Source organism: Ictidomys tridecemlineatus, chromosome 10 (assembly GCF_052094955.1).
Source record: "Ictidomys tridecemlineatus isolate mIctTri1 chromosome 10, mIctTri1.hap1, whole genome shotgun sequence".
In the NCBI taxonomy this organism is placed as follows: Eukaryota; Metazoa; Chordata; class Mammalia; order Rodentia; family Sciuridae; genus Ictidomys; species Ictidomys tridecemlineatus.
Genome location: NC_135486.1, coordinates 122,354,160 through 122,372,512, shown reverse-complemented (window position 1 = coordinate 122,372,512; position 18,353 = coordinate 122,354,160). Strand labels below are relative to the sequence as shown.

Genomic DNA, 18,353 nt, shown 5'->3' with positions numbered 1-18,353 from the left:
CATATACTTAGCATGCACGAAGCCCTGAGTTTGGTCCCCAGTACCAAGCAGAACAGACCCCAACAAATAGGCAAAACTGAGGCAGTGAAGGGCACTTCCTGGAGCAGTGTCAAGCAGCAGTCCAATTTCAGTGTTTTGCACAAAATTGTTCATTCCTATGCCGTATTTCCTTTAGTACTACTAGAAAAAAATTGACTTCATTTTAAAATAAACAGTATTTTCTTTTTGGTACTGGGGATTGAACTCCGCCATTTTTACCATTGAGCTACATCTCTAGCAAAGTTGTTGTGACTGGTCTCATACTTGTGATCCTCCTGCTTCAGCCTCCCAGATACTGGATTAGAGGTGTTCAACACTGTTTTGGCTAAATGGGACACTTGGGGAAACAAAAATTTTAAAAGGTAATAATAATTACACAATCATCAGACTTTCAAAAGCTTAAAGTTTTAATACATAAATCATTGCCAGTAACAGAAGACTTGGACATGGTGGTACACATTTGTAATCTCAGCCACTCAGGAGGCTGAGGCACAAAGATCCCAAGTTCCAGGCCAGCCTCAGTAATTGAGACCTAAGCAACTTAATAAGACCCCATCTCAAAAATAAAAAGTTCTGTGGATGTTCTTCAGTGGTTAAACACCCCCGAGTTCAATCCCTATTACCAAGCCCACCCTCCTCATGCATCTTTTTTGATAAGAAGATTTAACGGTGTAAATAAAAACTGCTATCAACAAAATAAAACAATTACATCCCCCAAATTAAGATTTATTTGGTGTTTGTCAGATAGGCATGTTCATTAACACCAGCTTATTTAATTCTCCTGACAACTTCCAACCCTACTGTAGATGGAGAAAAGGAGTTAGCAAGCTGTCTACAAACACAAGCCAGTTTAACAAAAATAGTAGTAGTTTATTGATCACATATAATTTTAGCTGTATTTAATATATGTTATATAACTTTAAGAATTAGAAACGAATGACTTTATATTTTACCAAGGACAATCTGAGTTTTGGCAGCATATTCAATGACCATCATTCAGTCCTACAGCCACCACACGCCCATTTCAGATAATCAGGACGTTATCATCCAAGCTTGACTGACACGATAGTTACCCTTACAGGCTGTATTACACGTTTTCTTTTCCAGTAAATACTCCTTTTTAACATACAGACATATTTCCCAATAATCTTACTTATATAATATACAAAACTTAACTTTTTAGCCACAAGAGTTGTCTCAGGAAGCTTTCATTTTGGAGTGCCATAAAGGCCTGAGACAGCAGCACAATGACCCTCTGGACTTGGTACTTTTGAGTTTTCATTGTGTTTAGAACACCTGTTTAAAATTAAAACAAAGTCATTCCCACATTATCCTCATGTAGGAAGTCTTTTTATGCACACATGAACACAAGACAGAAATGTCAAATTGATCACTTTTTTTGGCAAGTCACAGAAATTGAACAGTGCTACCAGAAACAGAAACATCTCCTTTTAGTGTTTTATAGCTGAAGAGACTGATGAATGTCATTCAAACTTCTCATCTCCTTCTTCCACGTCTTTCAAATTGAGAACTTCCAAAGAACCTTTGCCCTTTGTTTCCTTTTGTATTAGCTCATCAATTTCCCGGAAGCAGCCTGGGTCAATCAGACACACCTGAAACGGTCAACACAGCTGTTTAGCACATGAAGACAAGCAACCCAACAGAGTCACTCACTCATCTCCTTTAGGACGAGGCATTATAGTTCTGTGTGCCACAGACAAGCAGCAGGTAGGCAGCAGTGGGCCTCTAAGTCTCCACCTGTCCTGTGGTGAGGGGGGGATACGGTCAGCAGCAGAGCGAGCACTTGCCTGCTGATGTGCAAGGCAACCCCACAACCCTAAAATGTTCTGTGGTGCACAAGGCGGACCAACTTTGAGTCTAATTTCTCTTTGGCCCATAAGAGAAGATTCACTGTAAAACATGTTTTCTCATTAAAGTTGAACATGATGGATATTATCTCGAACAATTTAAAAACAAAAATTATGGGCTGTGGTTGTTGCTCAGTGGTAGAACATACATTTGCCTGGCACATGTGAGGCACTGGATTTGATCCTCAGTACCATAAATAAATAAATGAATAAATAAATAAATAACTGCTTATCCATATAAATTTCTACTTAAACCTTGATATGTTAATTCTAAGATTATGATATTTCTGGAAATGTGTATTTACTACACATTTATGCTAGAAAATACACTATGTTGGTATCATAAAGCAAGGAAACAAGAATATCCAAATCTCACAATTTCTAGCTGCTGGCCATAGTCTTCGCTTTCTATAACCTTGATCAACGGCTTGAGCTTGTCCTTGAGCTTCTTCCCTTCATTCACTGGAAGAATGAACCGGAGCCTCATGTGAGCACGTTCAATCTTCATCTTTTCCTTCAGCTGCTTTATCACTTCTAAAGCCTGTCAGGACAAAAGTCATTTCTTTACTTTTGCTGTGGCACCACCCACCAGTATTCAAAAACAAGGAAGCTTTCATTGACTGCATAGGCAAAGGTTTCTTGGCTATGACAGGAAGAATATGACTACAGAAGAAAAAAACTGCACATTATCAAATTAAAAAAATTCTGTTTCAAAAAACAATACCTAGAAATTGAAAAAACCCACAAAGTGGGAGAAAATATTTCCAAACCTACATGTGTTAAAAGGACTAGTATCCAGGATCACTAAAGAACTCTTTTGTCAATAAAAGAATCCATAAAGAAATGGCTCAGTGGTAGAGTGAACCCAATGTCTGCCACCTGATAGACAAAATGTGATATTCCTATACAATTCCCATGAAGTTCTGATCTGTACTACAACATAGAAGAACCTTGGGAAGGCCACACAGTGCATGATTCCATTTATTTGAAATGTTCAGAACAGCTAAGTCCAGGGAGACAAAGTTGACAGTGGTGGCCAGTGGCTTGTGGAGCATGGGAGATAGGGAATGACTGCTGTCTAACACAAAATTTTTCTTACGGGTGTGATGAAAATGTTCTCAAACAGAGCATCAAGAAAGGTACTAAAGTTCTGTAAAACTGAATTGCATAATCTAAAAAGGATGACTTTTATGGTGTACAAATTACATATAAACATAAAATCTAAAAAAGAAGAGTTAAAAACAACCCTTTAAAAATCCAAGTTTTGTCTTTAAAGGTGTGATTTGGACAGGAAGAGAAGAGTCCTGTGTATTTGTGTTTAAACAAATTACCTGTTGTGTAACCCCAATCCCTGTTCCCCTCCACCCCATTTAACCTCCTATAGAGCAACTTCCACGCAGCCCCAGTGTTTTAATGATCTCTTTAGGGAAAATAACATCCATGGATAGAAGTCTTGACTTTAAAAACCACTCACTTGAGAATTAGGATGTGGCTCAGTAGTAGAGCTTTTGCTTACAACACACAGGTCCTGGGTTCCACCCCAGCACTGCAAAACCAAACCAAGCCCCTCCTTACCTGCTGTTTTGTACTCTTATTGGGCTTGACTGAATAGTGGATGTCCTTCATGGCTCTCTCAATAAGGATAACAGTGTATGGTCTCTTTGTTTCCGGGTTGACACACTTGTCTGCCACGATGGTTGCAATGTCCCTAAACATCTGTTCCAGCTGTGTGTGCCTTTCTTTATCAGATACCTGAACCTCTCCTTTAGTCAAAATCTAAAAATAAAACAAGTTTAAGAAAGCAAGCTAGGCATGGTAGTGCACACATGTAATCTCAGCTACTAGGAAGCTGAGGCCACAAGAGTCCAAGCTTGAGGTCTGTCAGGGCACTTAGTGGGACTCTAACTCAAAAAAAAAAGGGGTGGGGGTCGTGAGCAGGGACTGCTCAGTGGCATGTACCAGGTCCTGAGTACTGGGAAGAGAGGAGAAAAGGGATATCTTTCTTTACTGCACACTCCTTGTTAACTGACCACAAGAATTAATAACATTGGGGCTGGAGATGTGGCTCAAATGGTAGTGGCACTTGCCTAGCATGCATGAGGCACTGGGTTCAGTTCTCAGCACCACATAAAAATAAAGATATTGTGTCCACCTGAAACCAAAAAAAAAAAAACAAAACACATTTTAAAAAACCCTCTTAAAAAAAAGAATTAATAACATTGAATTTCATCTTCTCCAGCTGACATTCAGGAATTGATTTGAGCTTTGCCTAACCATACACTGGATTTCAAGGTGTGCTCACTTATTTAGGACAGGGTAGAGAAATAGAAAAGGGCAATTTCGTAGAAAAAATTAGATATTTCAGGCATGCCACACTTGAAAAAAAAATAACTGGGAAAAATGAGGGAATTATCACAATACCTAATTTTTGGAACTTCTGGCAAAAAGCATTCCCATTCTGTATTACTAAAAACGAGTTCCAGGTGCAGCGGATTCCTGTAATCCCAGGAACGTGGGAAACTGAGGCAGAAGGATCTTAAGGCCAACCTGAGCAAGTGAGATCCTGTCTCAACAAAAAGGCAGTGAATGTGATGGTGCACACCTGTAACCCGGGGGCTTGGGAGGCAGAGGGAGGAGGACCACATTTTCAGGCCAACCTCAGCAACACCCTATCTCAAAAAACAAAAAGTGCTGTGGATGCAGCTGGGTAGGAGAGCGCCCCTGGGTTCAATGCCCAGCACTGAACACAGCAACGGCCTGAGACCCACGTTCTTGTGCACAACCTTTCCCTTTAAAGACAGCAATACTAACGCTGGGCACCCCTCCAAGTACCTGGCCCAGGGACTGCCGCGGGAGTCAGGCCCTGGGGACCCACCTGCTTGCAGATTTCTGTTTGATCGTCGGTGCCGAAAGCACTGATGAGGTCTTCCTTCTTAGCGACCTGGCCTTTGGAGACGTTCACGAACACGGAGTGAGTCTGCAGGACCTCGTCCAGGTCTTTCTCCCTAGGGAGGGCGGGAGAGGCCGCTCACAGCCTGGACTCGCCTGCAGGGCCGCCTGGGCACGCCCTGGAGGACGCAGCCCCGGCCCGCGCCGCCCGCCCCGGCCTGCCCTCGGACGCGGCGGGGCCGACCCACCCCGCGACCCGCCGGGGTGCCGGGCTCACTCACACGCCGCTGCGCCAGCCCACCACCTTGTTCTTGTAGCAGGCGATTTCGAAGCGCTTGCCTGCGCGCTTCATGCGAACCACCGCCACGTTGGTCAGGCGGATCTGGTTGGTGGGGGTGAAGATAGACATGGTGTCCGCTCACAGATCGCGGCCGGGGAATCAGGGCTCTGCGCCTCGCGGCCACTGGTGCCCAACTCCAACGACCCCAGGCGCGCGCAACCCTAACGACAGCCACGGGGCTAGGCCCGTCCGCGACCGCCACTGCGCACTTCGCAGACCCACTGCGCACCTCGGAGACGCACTGCGCAGGCGTCCGGCCCGGCGCATCGGGCGGGGACGCGAGCTACCACCACACCTGCGCTTTGCGGCTTTTTACGACGCGGTTTACGTCAGCGAGTGAGAAGAACTGTTAGGTCTGTGGCTGAAGTTTAGAGACCGGATGGAAATGCAGCACCATTGTTGCAGAGTACCGCAGAGTTCCGGGGTCACGCCCACTTTAACTTATTCAGGTTGTTTTCTTTTCCTTGCTGGACATCGAACCCAGGTCCTTGCGCACGCTAGGCAAGCGTTCTACACTCCTAGCCTAAAGGGAAAAATTACCAAACAATAGAGACTAAAAAAAACAACAAAACAATGAACTCCTATCGTCCCTATTTCATTTTTGGCAACACTTTTCCTTCTTTTATTTCCTATTCCTCATTTTTTGGTCAAGTATTTTAAGACAAATCATCCCATGATTTTAGCCTTAAATAATGAAGCAGGTACTTTAACAGTACGTCCAACGACATTAACCATGATTGCTCAGCACCTTGTAACAGTCACGGAACTGAGACACAAACAACAACATACGCCAGTCTTTTAATACTCCTCCCCTAGTTCTCCCCCCGCCCCGCGTTCCCAGACGAACTTAGCTGCCTAGTGTTTTGATTGGTGCTTCTTTCTGGGCTTTCCTCTTCCCCCTCAGCCAATCCAAGCACCACCGGCAGCGCTGCTCGGGCCCTTTTGCCTAGCGCGCTGGGCGGTGCTCCCCCCTCGAGCCCGCCCACTTCCCCTCTGAGCCAATACGAGCAAGACGAGGAAAGCGCCGGCTCAGAGCGCTGGGTGGTGCTTCCGATGGGCCCGCCCCTTTCCCTTCTGAGCCAATCCAGGCAGGGTCCGGCGCGTCCGGCGTCCCCTCTCGGCCCGCCTCTTTCGCTCTGGAGCGGTCCCGCGCGGCAGCGAGCGGCATGGCCTGTCACCGGGCTGCGAGTTCTGGCCTGCGCGGCCGCTGAGGAACAACTATCTCCGGGCCTGAGGGCCTGGGCTCCGAGGAGCATGGGTGAGGCCCGGCGCGGCGAGGCGTGAGGAGGCGGGCGGATCTCCGGGCCTTGCCCCCGAAGGCTATCCCGATGGTCGCGACGCTTGACCCGCTTCTGCCCTTGGAGACTGGGGGCGAGGTCTCGGCATCCGCTTCCGAGGCGGAAAGGCACGGCCTCGCCGCCCCACGCTCAGGACCCGGAGGAGGGGTCCTTGGGGGTGGTGCCTGGCCGAAGCTCGGGGCGCTCCTCGCGTCCCCTCCGCTCGCAGCGAGGCCTGACGCGGGCCCGCGGCGGCGGCGCGCGCCTGTGGCCCGAGGCGGCTGCGCACGGTTCGCGGGCCTCGCCGCTGGGTCGCCTCCTGGCGCCGGACCTGGCTCTTGTTGGTCTTGCCTGTCGCGGTGGGCGCTGTCTGCGGGGCTGTTCCAGCAGGTCCCCTACGTGAACCTGGGGGCTGGCTTTCGCGGTGTTTCTCTTGCAGCTTTAAGTAGCCTGGCTAACGTGTCGTTCTGAATTTAGATCCCCCTCTGGCCGCCTGGGACCTCTCCTCGCCTCTGCTGTCCTTGTGGATGCACAGGTTTTACCTTTATTTGGGCTTTGCTTTCGGCATCAGCCTTTGGATCTGTGTCCAGATTCTCATCAAGAAGCAGGTAAGGGGCTGGAGCTGGGGCTCAGCGGTGGAGCGCCTGCCTAGTACAGGGCCCTGGGTTCGATCCTCAGCAATACATAAAAATAAATAAAGTCAAGGTATTGTGTCAGACTACAACTAAAATAAATAAATATCTAAAAAAAAGAAAAAGAAGCAGGTGAGTCGAGTAGGTTTTCTTTTCCCTTCCTTTTAATACAGTATTTAGGTATCAGATTTTACAGAGAATTTAGAGTGCAGATTTTCCAAGCCTTTCAGAAGAAATGCAGAAAATCTAAAAGTAATTTTGAATCATTTTCATGTTTGATCTCTAGTGTGTTGTGTGTGTGTTTGCTGGAGACTGCATCCTGGGCCTAGTAGCGCATGCCAGCCAAAGAGCTTCCGGTCTCATTATTATTTTCTAATAGCTTCACAATCTTTTTCTTTAAGTTTTTAGAGAATAAGTTATTATTCTATTATCTGAGTTAGATACAGCAGATCTTTATTTATTTGCGTATTTTTTGGGGTACTGGGGATTGAACCAAGAGGCACTTTACCACTGAGCTGCATCCCCAGTCCTTTGTACTTTAATTTTGAGGCAGGTCTCACTAAATGGCTGAAGCTGGCCTCTAACTTGTGATCCTCTTGCCCAAACTACCTTCTGTCCCCAGTCCCTGGAATTATAGGACTGTGCCATCAAACCCAGCTACAGGAAGATGTTAGTAATGAAAAATTTCTTATAAAAAATCTTTTATAAGAAAATCAAAAATGTTTTGTACTTTTAAGCATCAGTAGTCCTCTTTTTGCATTCCACTAATGAAGGATCAAAACAAAGTTTCCAATGTTATTCCAGTAAAACACATTGCAGAGGAAAGTATGCATGGTTGGCCTTCTGGGTTCAATAGGATTAACCCAGTTACAGATTGAAAATACTTGGGGAACTCCCAACTTGTCTCCTGAACTTATACAGACATTGTTCCTTGTCTTGTTTCCTAAACAAAACAGTGTAACTGCTACTTATACAATATTTATGTTGTATTGGGTATTATAAGTAATCTAAAGATGGCTTAGAGCATATGGGAGGATGTGCTTTGTTATATGCAAGTACTAACCCATTTTGCGTAAGAGTCTTGAGCATCCTTGGATTGTAGTATTGACAAGGGCTCCCGCAACCAGGTCCCCTCAAGATATCAGGATGACTGTAGTAGTGACCCGTGCAGGCCCCTTCTTTCACAGTTGTACCCTTTCACACCTGCTATACCCTTGAGGGAATGGGAATTATTATAGTCTTAAAAAATAAAGGTCTTGCCAGACACAGTTTTGCATGCCTGTAATCCCAGCAGCTTGAGAGGCTGAGGCAGGAGAATCGTGAGTTCAAAGCTAGCCTCAGTAAAAGTGAGGTGCTAAGCAACTCAGTGAGACCTTGTCTCTAAGTAAAATATAAAATAGGGCTGGGGATGTGGCTCAGTGGTTGAGTGCCCTTGAGTTCAATCCCCAGTACCAAAAAAAAAAAGATTTGTCTTTAAAGGTATACCAAGAGGTTAATACTTGAGGAGTACAACCAGAAAGATCAAGAAAATAATGAAGAGGGTTAATAGCTGTGTTAATCTTGATCCATACTGAAGTTGGGAAGAGATTGAAGCCTAATGGATTTTGTGCATTTGTTTATTTTCAAGGGCAAAAGTTCACAGGAGAGATCTATTCCAGAAGCAGCTCAGGATCTGATGACAAATGATTATGCCTCCCTTCCAAAGAAGCACATCTTTGTATCTGGAGTGAAGATTTTCTATGGTTCCCAGACTGGTACAGCAAAGGTGAGAACTTTATATGATGTTTTTTTCCTTTGATTTCTTGACGTTTTAAGAAAATTCCTGAAATATATTTTTTGGCATTGGATTGAGTTAGTCTTTTTATCTTTAGTTACTTCCCCTGTTTTTTCCATCATACATTTTTCCTTTCTGATTGGGTGAATGGATGGGTCTCATCTCTTGTATTCAGTTAAAGCTGATGGATGGTGTCTGGTGGTCATTGTCACGAAGGGTCTTTGTTCTGAAGTTTGCTTCTGCTTCAGCAGGATGGAGAGACTTCTGAGTTCATGACTGATGCTTGTGGCTCCAGGACTAGGGGATAGTCAAAGCAGGATGACTGCAGAAGTGACCCATGCAGGCCCCTTCTTTCACAGTTCACACACCTGTTTAATTGTGCTTTGATGTCTAATAATATCAAGTGTTGAAGATGGACACTAAAATAGATGTGTACTACATGCATAGAGCTGAGAGCTGCTTCATATTCTCTTAATTGTGTCTAGATGACACTTTCTTCTTCATTATGATGGTCAGAGCTATTTAGTGCTTTCTAGAAAAAGATTCTATCTGAGTGTGGTGGCTCATACCTGTAATCCCAGCTGCTTGGGAGGTTGAGGCTGGAGGATCATGAGTTCAAAGCCAGCCTCAGCAACTTAGGGAAGCCCTAAGCAACTGAGCAAGACCCTGTCTCTAAAAAAAATGTGCCCCTGGGTTCAATCCCCAGTACTGTAACCCACCCCCCAAAAAAGGTTTTCTGTAGGGCTAGGATGAGAATGACTTATTAAAAAATCAAGGACTGGGCTGGGGATTTGGCTCAAGCAGTAGTGCGCTCGCCTGGCATGCGTGGGGCGCTGGGTTTGATCCTCAGCACCACATAAAATAAAAATAAAGATGTTGTGTCCACCGAAAACTGAAAAATAAATATTAAAAAATTCTCTCTCTCTCTCTTAAAAAAAAAATCAAGGACTTATTTCTGTCTGCTACTGAAGAAGGATCCACTTCCCTCTTGAGGATTCACTCAGAAGCATGCTTCTTAGGTGATCAGCACTTCAGTCGTCTTTGACTCTAGTGCAACCTCTCACCAAGGTCAGCCCCCAGCAGTGCAGGTGGGAAACCTGAGGAAAGGAAGAAATTCATGAGAAGCTGAAACAAAGTCCTTTCATGTTATGCATAAAGTATTTTGTTCAGAGCCTCTTTATGTGTGTATTTAAATTTTTTAAAAGAACAAATGAATCCTTGCAGATGGTAACAAATCCAGGCACAAAGAAATTTCAGAATGAAAAGTGCTTTCCAGAAAGCACCCACCTCACTACCTCTGAACCTCTTTTTGCTGTTCCTGTTTTTAATTCTTGATGATTGTTTAAATTATCATCTGCTCATGTAGTATGTCTTTATCAATAATGGGAAAACATTTTGAACTCTCATACTAGCTCATACACGATCCTCAGATGTCCCTGGCTTGACACTGCTGCCCTCACTAGCTGAGCTGGGGTAGGTGCCCATCTACAGCTGTGCCTGCTGAGCTTTTTTTTTTTTTTTGCAGTGCTGGGGATTGAACCTGGGGTAAGTCAGTGAATTCCAAGGGATTTAGAGCTTTGTGCTGGGTGACAAAGACTAAATATTTGTTTTTCAGTATGCTCTTTGTCCTTACCCTTTCATGTTTGATACCAGCTCTCACTGGCTCCAGTCCTGCGCTTTCTGCCCTCATCTGGGGATTTTTTTCTCCGTAGTGCTGCTAGTCACTCTCTGGTATACTCCTTTCTCATTCCTAGTTTATTCTGTCTCCAATAGACCCCGAGTTGCTTGAGGTCAAGGGCCATGTTTGTTATGATCACTGTTTTCTAATATTGCACAGAACCCAAACTGGCATGGTGGTGCCAGTGGATGACCAGTTTCAGCTAATAGTCCTGGAAGGCAAGGAGTCAGGTGTTGGACCACCATAGAGAAAAGAGGAGGGTGTTTTCCTGGGTTCCAAAATCTGGCCAGCAGTTTATCTTTCCCAGATTTGGTTCATTTCCTTGAGGAAGAGCTGGCAAGTGTTTTGCCAGGGGTGAGGGGTTGGTGTTGCCTCTACTCTTTGACCCGTGTGCATTCCTCCCTCACCTGGACTTTCACTGCCTGGCTCCCTCCTGCCCAAATCTCTCCCATCTTTTTTTTTTTTTTTTTTTTTTTTTAAAGAGAGAGTGAGAGGAGAGGAGGGAGAGAGAGAGAGAATTTCCAACACTTTTTATTTCTTAGTTCTCGGCGGACACAACATCTTTGTTGGTATGTGGTGCTGGGGATCGAACCCGGGCCGCACGCATGCCAGGAGAGCGCGCTACCGCTTGAGCCACATCCTCAGCCCTCTCTCCCATCTTGTGTTGTAGTGGTTCGTGGTTCTGTCGGAACTGGAGTCCCGTCAGGGCTGTCACCTGTCAGCCTGCTTCTGTTTGTATCTCCCCTTCTCGTCACACCCCACATTTCTTTCTGTGCTTTTTATGTGTTCATTCTAGTGGGCAGAGCTGCTGGAATGTCTGGTCTTGTGCCACCCTCAGAGTGAGAACAGGATCAGTGGTGGCCTCTGGGAGGGTGACGAGGACACAGTGAGCTCGAGGGTGCTGTGTGCTTGCCACGGCAGACACTAGTCGCTAGCGAAGCCTTCCCAGGGAGTGTCGAGTTCTCCTGCCAGCAGAGATACAAGGGCTGTGCTGTGCTTGTTTGGCTTACTGATGATTTTATTTTTTTCCTTACTAGGGATTTGCGACAATTCTCGCCAAAGCAGTGACCTCCCTAGATCTGCCAGTGGCAGTTATTAATCTGAAAGAATATGATCCGGATGATCATCTGGTAGAAGAGGTTGGTAATCATCTTATTTTTTTTCTTGAATAAAAACTCAAATTTAATTGACCTCTTGACATCTGGGACAATTACAGTCTTCAGAGTAAATCTGATTTTTCATGTTAAGGAATTTCAGCCAGTTTAATTTTCAGCATGAATCAGAAGCCCTGAATGTGTAGTGTAGAGTGCTGATCCTACCGTGGGGTGTGGCCTGTTCTTTGTTGGGGTGGATACTTCTGGGCTGAGGTAGGGGTGGGAGAGCTTGAAATTTTCTCCTTCCCTTGTATTTTTTTTTTTTAGTACTGAGGATTGAACTCGACCACTGAGCCATGTGCCCAGCCCTATTTTGTATTTTATTTAGAGACAGGATCTCATTGAGTTGCTTAGCGCCTTGCTGTTGCTGAGGCTAGCTTTGAACTTGCAATCCTCCTGCCTCAGCCTCTTGAGTAGCTGGGATTACAGGTGTGTGCCATGGCACTGGTCTCAAAGGAAGTATCTTTAGTGTCCTACGCATAAGGTCAAGGCACAGAACAGCCGTAGACAGTATGTAACAAGTGAGTGCAGTTCCAATGAGAGTTTATTAAAAATCAGCAGCAAAAACCAGGCATGGAGTTACTGGTTCAGCTCCCCTAGGCACAGGTGGGATGATCACTTGAGCCCAGGAGTCCTGGCAGGACTGAGCAACGCCGAGACCTTGTCTCACAGTTGGCCAGCCCTTTGCTGGATAAATGTCTAGTTGTTACTCTGTCTATCCGTCTCCACAAGAAAATACTGGGGTGCAGATGAGCTTGGATATGCTATAAATTATTTGTGAAAACTTATTAGCCAACTTTGATCCTTAATTGTAAGTAAGAACATGTGACCAAAGTCTAACCTCCTGACTTGGAACTGTGAAGAGACAGGCAGATGAGGTTCTGGGCTAGAAGGGCTGAGGCTTCTTTCCAAGGTAGGTGATGGAACCAAGTGTGGAGTTACTTTACATTTAAAAGTTGTTTTTTGCCAGGTGAAGTGGTGCAGGCCTGTAATCCCAGTGACTCAGGAGGCTGAGGCAGGAGGTCTGCAAGTTCAAGGCCAGCCTTAGCAATTAGTGAAGCCCTAAGCAACGTAGTGAGACTCTGTTTCAAAATTGAAACGAAAAATCGACTGCGGATATAGCTCAGTGGTTAAATGCCTCTGGGTTCAATGCTCAGTACAAAAAAAAAAAAAAAGTTGTGTTTCAGGTGCTGGGGACGGAACCCAGGTTGTGAGGAGTTATGTTGTATGACTTTTTCAAGTAGTTTTAGGAGACCTTTCTGTATTTTTTTCCTGACTGCCTGGGATTTTGTTTCCAATATGACAAAAAAAAGATGATAGGAACTTATAGACTAGAAGTAGGATAGAGCATGGAGAAGCAGCCAGGAGACGGGTTGGAGCCAGGCGGGGTGTTGTTCCTGGCAAGGGGTCCTTTGGAAAATAAGTAGTGTCTATGAACGTGCCCCTTATCCTTAGAGGTTAGGTGACAGGAGTGCCAGCCTTTTAGCAAAGGGTCTTCTTCATTGAGGCTGTTTGTATCTTGAATATTCTTAGATAAGTTTTACCTTCAGTGTCCTTCTAAGCTCTCTGTCTTGGTTAGATCACTAGTAAGAGCGTCTGTGCCTTCCTGCTTGCAACGTATACTGACGGCAGACCCACGGAGAGTGCAGAGTGGTTCTGCAAATGGTTACAAGAGGCGTCCAGTGATTTTCGATTTGGCAGAACTTACCTGAAGGGTATGAGATACGCTGTGTTTGGCCTGGGGAATTCTGCCTATGCAAGCCACTTCAACAAGGTGGGTCTGTGTTAAATTACGGGTACAAATTATTTTTTCATTTTAAACAGGGACAGCAATAACTCATACATGTGTATGTGTACGTGACATAATGTATAAACTTTGGTATTTACAGTAAATTTCTTGAGTTATTCTTTGTGGTGGCGCTTGTCCCCTGACCACAGCTTGATGTGTAGAAGGCTGTCAATAAATTTTTGTTGAATACAGTGTATCTCACACCGTCTAGTGTCTGGGGTAGACTGAGGGCCGTCAAGCCGAGCTGCCAGCTCCCTGAAGGCCTTGTAGGTGAAGATCGTTGAGTCTTTGGACTTTCTCAGCAACCTGTTCTGTTGTTGAATCATGTTTGTTGCCCAAGCTAACTCTTAAAACAGGTGAACTCATTATTAACTCATTAATTTTTAAAGGAAAATAGAGAATAAACATTCACTATCTCTTTTGTAGTAAAATATTAATTTTTTTTTTGTTTTATTTTCTTGGATCTTTTTTGAAATGAAGTTAACTTGGTTCCTTTTTGTTTGAATCCTGCTCATTGTACTTAAAGAAATCAAGCCACAGAGCCTCTGGCTTTTCATGTTCTGCAGGGTCACCAGAGCTCCTGGGTGGCTGTCCCTCAGGGCCCTTGGCTGGTCTGTGGTGGGTGGAGTGTGTGGTGCTGGGCACTCAGCTTGCTTTAGTCCTGGTTTTCCTTCATCGTGTCACAGTGTAGATTTTCCCTTGTATTTTCAAAGGCATTATGAAATGAGAAAGTTTACGTATGTAAGTATTCATGTAGCCTTGCCCCTTGGCAACCTAAGCTGACCCCTGTGCCTCAGCTTAACTGTTTCAGATCATAGGGAGTTTGTGAGACATGAGTCTTGCCAAATTGATTCCCTTTGTACTTTATTTCTAACTGGGCTTTGGCCCCACAGGCTTTGTTACATTTTGGGAACTCATTTGCTTTGCTAATGAGTGTTGTTCTGACCATGATTTAGAGCAGCAGTTTTAAATTTTTTGTTATTAACACTTTGTCCACTGACAGGGTTTGTTTGTTTCTTTGTAAAAAAAAAAAAGTTTCTCGCAGAGAATTAGAATATTACATAAAGTGCAGTCTGGCTGGGTTGAGAGTAGCCTTTGAGGGCTTGCAGTTCCCTGTGCTTCAGCAGCCCCTGGCGAGAGCCCCGTGCAGCCCTGGGCTCTGGAGAGCAGTCTGAGGGCCTTTAGACTGCCACATGCCGTCTGGCTCATCTCTCTGTTCTTGCAGGTTGGCAAGAATGTTGATAAGTGGCTCTGGATGCTTGGTGCTCGTCGTGTGCTGGCTCGAGGAGACGGGGACTGTGATGCAGTTAGAAGCAAACATGGCAGCATCGAGGCTGACTTCAGAGCCTGGAAAACCAGGTTCATTTCCCGGTTGCAGGCTCTTCAGAAAGGAGAGACGTCCTGTGGGGGCAACTGCAGGAGAGGCAAGTGCGAATCCAAGCAGCATGGCACAGAGGATAAGGAGCCAGAGCCTCACTCCCTGGCTGCCCAACAGCCCAGGGACACTGAGGTATGTGGCCAGCCATCGCTCACTGCTTCCCTCCACGTCTGGAAATGCGAATGTCACCTCTGCCCCCGGAACCAGTTCATGGGCTTCTGGCCGGAAGGAAGGTCTCCCACTCGTGCTGTATTTAGCCTGTAGTTCTGGATCTTTCCTGTATCTCCCCCTTCCATCGCCACATTGCTTGAGATAGGTAGAGTTTTAACACATCTTGCAGGTTAGCAAACGGAGTCTCAGAGAAGTCAGATTGTCCCACCCGTCTTATTCCTCAGATCATGTTCCTTGCGACATAAATGATTCTATTGTCACCTAAGCAGAGGTTGCAAGTCCCGCTGTATTCACCTGTTTCTTCCCTCACTTTCTGAATGTTTCTGAGTGTCCCTTTGACACTCATGTCTACAGGCTGTGTCTGTGCTGTCCTCTCCACAGCTGTTTCTTTTGGCCACCTGGTCACTTGTGACGTTCAGAAGCAACTCAAGACCCTGACCCCGCTTGCCTTCGCTCTTCTTGGCCAAGTTGTGGCGTGAGTGGCCCCAGCTCTCTGGCTCAGCAGTGGCAGCCTTCACACCTCCACAGCCTTGCTTTCTCCCTTCTGTAGTCAGCTCTGTAATCCAGGTTCCTGTGACCCGTACTTGTGCCTCATGCCAGGGCTCCTACGTTAAAGTCTCTTGACCCCATTTGCTCTCAGCCATTTTTGTTGGAGAGTGGGGATGGCTTGCTTCTCTCTCTTTGTGGGCCTTCTTTGGACTTCATGCTCTGGTGAGCACCCTCACTTGCCTCACTGTTGGCCGCACCGCCAGCCAGACAGATTGTGCCTTTCCCATGCCCTGCGTATCATGGCCACAGGCTCAGCCATGCACCCACCAGGCTCCCTCCCTTCCCCTGCGAGTTCTCCTTCTCACCCTCCTAGAGGTCATTGCACAGCTCCTTTCTCCCACCCCTTCTTCCATGTCTCTTGTGGAACCACCAGAGGGGAAGGAACCCGGTGAGGTCTTCCTACCCCGTGCCACCTTTGCCCTCTTTCCTGGTTCAGAAGTCAAGTGTCTGGTCTGTGCTGTGGGGTCAGGGACTTGGTTCCTTTGTATATTGCATCCGCCTCTCTCCCTCTCTCCTAGGTTGTGCCTGTAAATAAGCAAACATACTCTGGAAGCATTAATGTTTTAAGCAACATAAAAAAGCAAAATTTCCCTTATTGCCCCTCTTCAGTCACTGATCCATTTATCTGCTTTTTTTTTTTTTTAAAGAGGTTCTTTTTTTTTTTTAAGGGCCTTTATTGTGTTTATTTATTTACATGTGGTACTGAGAATCGAACCCAGTGCCTCTCACATGCCAGGCAAGCGCTTCCGCTGAGCCTCCGCCCCACCTCCTATTTATCTGCCTTTTTTTCCAGCTAGTCTTTTTGCTTGAATTTGCTTATCCTTACTTCAGTTTATTTATTTATTTTTTTGGTACAGGGATTGAACTCAGGGGTACTCGACCACTGAGCCACACCCCCAGCCCTATTTATATTTTATTTAGAGACAGGGTCTCACTGAGCTGCTTATTAGCACCTTGCTGTTGCTGAGGCTGGCTTTGAACTTGCAATCCTCCTGCCTCAGCCTCCCCAGTTGTGGGGATTACAGGTGTGCGCCATCACAAATTTACTCTAAACCTTTTTATTGAAGTAGAATTCATGTAACATAAAAATAACCTTTTTAAAGTAAACAGTTGAAAAGTGTTCACAGTTGTGGATGACTGCCACTTACATCTGGTTCCAGAACTTTTTTATCATCTTAAAGAAAACCCTTGGCCCTCAGGTAGTCCCCCCTGCTTCCCCCAGTTTGCCCTGTCTGCTTTCTGTCTGTGGACCGTGCGACCTGGAGAGTCATGTAAGTGTGGTTGTGCAGTGTGGGACCTTTGTGTCTGGCTCCTCCACTTGGCTTCCCCAGGATCACCTGTGTGGACTGTCTCCGTTCCTATGGTCAGTACTCAGTGAGCGTGTGCCTGGCCTGTGCCGCGCCTCCTCAGCCTCTGTCTGCTGGCCGTGGGCCTGTTCCTGCCTTTGACTGTGGTGAACCTTGCTGCCGCCAGCCTTCGTCCACATGCCTTCATTTCCTTTGGTGTGTCCACAGGAGGCACCTGGCTGGCAGTGCTGCCGCGTGACCTACAGAGCAGGTGCCCGTTCCTCATGTCCCCTGGCAGCATGGGAGAGTGAGTTCTCACGTCTCCCGACACTTGTTTTCCACCTTCCCACTTTTCACCTGCCCTCCAAGTTGGTGTGCAGGGACGCCTGCTGTGGTTTGGGCTTGCGTTTCCCTTGTGACTGTGGATGTTGAGCTTTCATGTGCTTATCGTCACTTATGTGACTTCCGTGACTTCCTTTGAGAAATGTGCATTCAACTCTTTACCCACTTTTTAATTGGGTCATTTGTCTTTTTGTTGTTGAGTGTGTAAGAGTTTTGATTTTATCCTGGGAAGTCACACCTATCAGAAATGCAATTTGCAAATTCTCCATTTGATAGACTTCCTTTCTTGAGGTTCTTGCTGTTTATTTCCTTGCTGGTGCCTTACAGTCATGCTTTGCAAGGTCTGTCTTGCAGTGTTGGCACCTGCACATGACTTCTGCTCAGTCTCCTTCACCAAGCCTTCCCTTCTCGTCCCTCCTCCCTCTCCTGGTCCACTTGCTCTACTCTGCTGATCTTGCTAGGTTTTCTTTTCACTCTTCTCAGTCACAAGGGAAACTTGGCCACACTGTATCGATGACTGAGCTGCAGTGTGATTGGAAAATGGGAACTGCTAGGCAGGCAGCATTGTTTTTGGAGGCTGTTTGGAGCTCCTTGCAATTGCATATGAATTCAGAGATTAACTTTATCCAGTTCTGAAAAACAGGTTGTTGGTATTTTGAAAGAGATTGAGTTGAATTTGTAATTTATGTTGGGCAGGCTCATCTGAGTAATTTGTGTTTCAGTCCATGAACACAGGGTATTTTCCATTTATTTAGGGAGCCTTTAACTTCTTTCAACAGTATTTTGAATTTTCAGTGTATAAGCCTTTCACCTCCTTGGTTAATTTTTTCCCCTAAGTATTTTATCTCTTGAAATGCCCTTGAATTCTATCTCTAGTGATCAGAGAAAATACACAGAATACTTCAGAATTCAAAATTTATCGAGACTCGTGTTTTGGTCTGATACGAGATCTGCCTGGAGAGTCCCATGTGAACTGGGAGTGTGTGGGCTGCTCTCCGTGGGTGGCAGTTCTGTATGTGTGTGGTTCCCTGCCGCACAGTGCTGCACAGCCTTTGCCCTTTTTCCGTGTCACTGTCCCTGCTGGTCTGCAGTGCTGAGAAGGAAGGAACTCAGGACTGGGTGCTCTAGGGCATCAAGCGCCTCCCAGCCCTGCATCTTATTAACCTGCTGGTTCTTCTGGCTACTAT

General features: G+C 45.8%; 2 protein-coding genes across 5 annotated transcripts in view; one reads left to right on the top strand and one right to left on the bottom strand.

Moving 5' to 3' along the window:
* Positions 1–425: 425 nt before the first annotated feature.
* Sbds (SBDS ribosome maturation factor) lies at positions 426–6,100 on the bottom strand. Its single transcript, XM_078023962.1, has 6 exons — positions 5,984–6,100; positions 5,078–5,659; positions 4,783–4,912; positions 3,483–3,683; positions 2,284–2,448; positions 426–1,652 (listed from the first exon to the last, which is right to left on the bottom strand). Exons 2-6 carry the CDS (start codon positions 5,203–5,205, stop codon positions 1,524–1,526), a joined length of 753 nt encoding a protein of 250 aa, XP_077880088.1. The 5' UTR covers positions 5,206–5,659; positions 5,984–6,100; the 3' UTR covers positions 426–1,523.
* A 135-nt stretch (positions 6,101–6,235) lies between these two features.
* LOC101974766 (S-adenosyl-L-methionine-dependent tRNA 4-demethylwyosine synthase TYW1) overlaps positions 6,236–18,353 on the top strand; it is a 106,766-nt gene continuing 94,648 nt past the window's right edge. For all 4 annotated transcript variants that reach the window (XM_040278227.2, XM_013360085.4, XM_005328544.5 and 1 more), the window contains exons 1-6: positions 6,236–6,394; positions 6,891–7,021; positions 8,673–8,810; positions 11,535–11,636; positions 13,231–13,425; positions 14,666–14,950. In XM_040278227.2, coding sequence (XP_040134161.1) covers positions 6,391–6,394; positions 6,891–7,021; positions 8,673–8,810; positions 11,535–11,636; positions 13,231–13,425; positions 14,666–14,950 — 855 coding nt within the window. In that variant the 5' untranslated portion in view covers positions 6,236–6,390. The remainder of the gene's footprint in view (positions 6,395–6,890; positions 7,022–8,672; positions 8,811–11,534; positions 11,637–13,230; positions 13,426–14,665; positions 14,951–18,353) is intronic.

What these genes read in the sequence shown, in the direction of transcription:
- Sbds (XM_078023962.1), bottom strand. Translation starts at nt 5,205, where the DNA reads ATGTCTATCTTCACCCCCACCAACCAGATCCGCCTGACCAACGTGGCG. An exon ending in GTGGGCTGGCGCAGCGGCGT is followed by an intron (nt 4,913 to 5,077) that starts GTGAGTGAGCCC and finishes CGCCCTCCCTAG; the next exon opens with GGAGAAAGACCTGGACGAGG. An exon ending in ATAAGAGTACAAAACAGCAG is followed by an intron (nt 2,449 to 3,482) that starts GTAAGGAGGGGC and finishes TTGTCCTGACAG; the next exon opens with GCTTTAGAAGTGATAAAGCA.